The 2,923-nt window shown below is 41.6% G+C and overlaps 1 protein-coding gene across 1 annotated transcript in view; it reads right to left on the bottom strand.

Moving 5' to 3' along the window:
- Positions 1-2,789, bottom strand: part of LOC106526450 (contactin-3) — a gene marked incomplete at its 5' end in the record, with an annotated part of 7,180 nt that extends 4,391 nt beyond the window's left edge. The window contains 4 exon segments of the mRNA XM_014021062.1: positions 1,144-1,253; positions 1,691-1,925; positions 2,489-2,559; positions 2,640-2,789. Of these exon segments, the coding sequence (XP_013876516.1) occupies positions 1,144-1,253; positions 1,691-1,925; positions 2,489-2,559; positions 2,640-2,789 (566 nt within the window).
- Positions 2,790-2,923: the final 134 nt, after the last annotated feature.

The following is a 2,923-nucleotide window of genomic DNA, read 5'->3' as shown; positions in this document are numbered from 1 at the left end:
ATATATACACACACAACTGTTTAAATTTTTATGTGAACTTTATTAAAAATGGTGACTACAGCTAATCAACCTTAAAGTGCCTGAGACATCAAATTTTTGAAATAAATATGAACATATTTTTGGAAAAATAACATTGATAACATATTGTAAAAAAGATTTCATGCCGCTGAGATGAACAGTTGTTGAGATATTTGCATGTGAAGTGACAGGAAGTGATGTCAAAGGGGAATGTCTGAATGTGAACGGATCGTTGCTAAAATGGCAACACAGACTGTAGAGAAGAATCTGATGTTTCTTTAGATTATTTTAATCACTACCATAGAGAGATGAGAAAGAGTTATAGTTCAATTACAAAAAAGAGTTTTCTTTCTCAAAGAGTTCCCCTTTGATGTCACGTCCTGTTTCACTTTAGCTGAGCCAAATTCAAAAGAAAATATGCCAATTATGTGACATAAAGGGTAAAATCATGTGTACTGTGCCAAGTTTCTTCAATATAAATTTATTTTCTTTGTCTTTTTATACTTCATGGATGTGTATATCACAGGCACTTTAACAAACAAAAATATGGCTATAAATCTCTCAGTTTTAGATAATGAGATATTGAGCCAAAATTTGGTGTAGTAGTAGCTGAGACTCATCCACAACACATACTCTGATTACTAAACAGATCAGCCTGAACCCTCATCTAAAACTTAAAAAAACTTTTATTTAAAGTACTATTACAAGAACTACTACTATGGATGAGTTCCAGTAAAGTGAGCTGTCAGAGGTTTTACTCTTTCTGGTGTCGTACGATGACTCTTTGGTATTCTGACATGAAGCTTTGACAGGAATCTCTGTATTGTGATTTATTTTCAATTTTATTTTTATTTATTTATTTATTTTACAAATGACACCAACATCAGAAAGTAAGCAAACAAACAATTTTCCTTTCTTTTCTTAAAACCAAACCGACATGTTTTCCTGCCATGCTGATACAAAGAAGTATATAATTCTGGCTGTGACCGCCACCCTGACTGAAGCAGCCATTTCCAAGGCAACACAGTTTAGAGGCGAAGGCGTCGAGGTACAACCGAGGTGATGACAAGCATTTGAATTGTGTTTTGTGTGATATCTGTTTCCATTTATATGAGTGAAAAGTACCTCGTAGCCCAGCACCCTTTCGGGGGTGAAGGAGAGAGCCTGCCAATTCACTTCAATCTCGGCGGCGGAGGCACTTCTGGCCCAAACTCCCGCCGGCGTTCCACTTGGCTCTGAAAACAGACGACACGAGACGTGAGCGTGCAGGGATAAGCGTGGGGGAAATGTCTTAAATTTTTACATTTGTAAATTTGATCGCAGCTCAGATGAATCATCACAAAAAGGTGCAGCTGGTAAATAGACTAACACTACACTTCACACTGATTCCCTCTCAGCGGGCTGCGAGGAGGCATAGATCTAAATGCCAACTGGTTCGTACTTTTGTGCAGTCTTTTAAGCGAGAGTGCTGATATTTAGAGACAAACTGCCTACTCTTACATAAAATGTCTCGCAATTGTGTCCCTCACTCTCAACCTTTTTTTTCTCCCCTTAAAATGACTTCTACAGCCCTAATGCAACAAATGCAGCAGAACCACTTTCATAATTTCGTCTTTTTCAAAAACGAGAAATGGCTTTATGGCTTCACAGAGATCCACGCTTCCATCCTTACCCGTCTCTGCGGAGTAAATGGTCACCACGGGGCTGAAGGGACCCTGGCCTTTGCTGTTGTAAGTGCCAACCTTGACGTGGAACGGAGAGAAGGGCGCGATGCTGTCGTTGTGGTGCACGTAGCGAGATGCGCCGGGGGCAGAGGTGGCCACGTGAGTCCAGCTAACCTCTCCGAAGGCGCGGAAAGCAATGATGTAACCGAAGCTCTCGCCATTCTGCAGTTCTTCGGGAACAGGCTGAGAGTGAAACACAAAACTATAGTGATATTAAAATACATACAAGCCACTCCCATTCACACCAGCGCTGGGCTCACACAAGCACCACACAAACTCAGGGGTGGCGCACACACTTCCTTTCGCGACCCACCAGATAAAAACACAACGAGCCGCTGTATATCATTTTAAAAACATCTGCACCCATTACAGATCATATAGGCAGGCTTTAAAAATAAAAAGTTATTCTGCGTTTAATTAAATGGGAAACCAGTGAGATAACTCAACGCTTAATGACTCCGACAATATTATCTTATCTTTCAGCTACCGTCCCGGTTCATGATTGCTGGATTTGAGCCCTGCAGACTTGACTCAGCAGCAGTAATTCAACACTGATCCTAGCTTCATAAATGAAATTAACTGCTAGGTTGTAGACTCTTTAAGAAAAATGAAAACGACCGCAGCGACAGCCGTCAATTGGCTCCAAATTTATGACACCCATAACCCACTAGAACAAGGGTGTGGTGGAAATATTAAGCACATCACTCAAGGATAAAAAGGATTAGAACATAATACTGATGATTTACCTCCCATGTGATGACCAGTTCAGATCTGCTTCCACCTCCTCCACCCACGTCACCCGGTGCCGCATCTGGAACTGCACAGCAAAGACCTTGTTTAGATCTACAAGCGCAAAGTAACATTCTAGGAACAGGAGACGAATGAGCTGTCATTCACCTGCATCCTCTGTCCTCGTCTTGACTGAGACGGGACTGGGTTCTCCAACCCCAACGCTGTTTTTGGCCAACACTCGAAACTCGTACTCGACCCAGGCATTGAGGTCTACAACAGTGGCAGTCAGGACGCTTCCATCGATTATCTCTGGAACTGAGCAAAACCCCCAAAATAAAACATTATACAAGCAGAGTGTCACGATCTGTGTTTATTTTCTTAGTTTTCTAGTGTTTTTCAGTGTTCCCCAGTGTGTCACAGCTCAGCTGCTCCCTGTCTGTCTGATTGTC

This window comes from Austrofundulus limnaeus, unplaced genomic scaffold, assembly GCF_001266775.1.
Source record: "Austrofundulus limnaeus strain Quisiro unplaced genomic scaffold, Austrofundulus_limnaeus-1.0 Scaffold276, whole genome shotgun sequence".
Taxonomy (NCBI): domain Eukaryota; kingdom Metazoa; phylum Chordata; class Actinopteri; order Cyprinodontiformes; family Rivulidae; genus Austrofundulus; species Austrofundulus limnaeus.
This window is presented reverse-complemented; position numbering and strand designations above follow the sequence as displayed.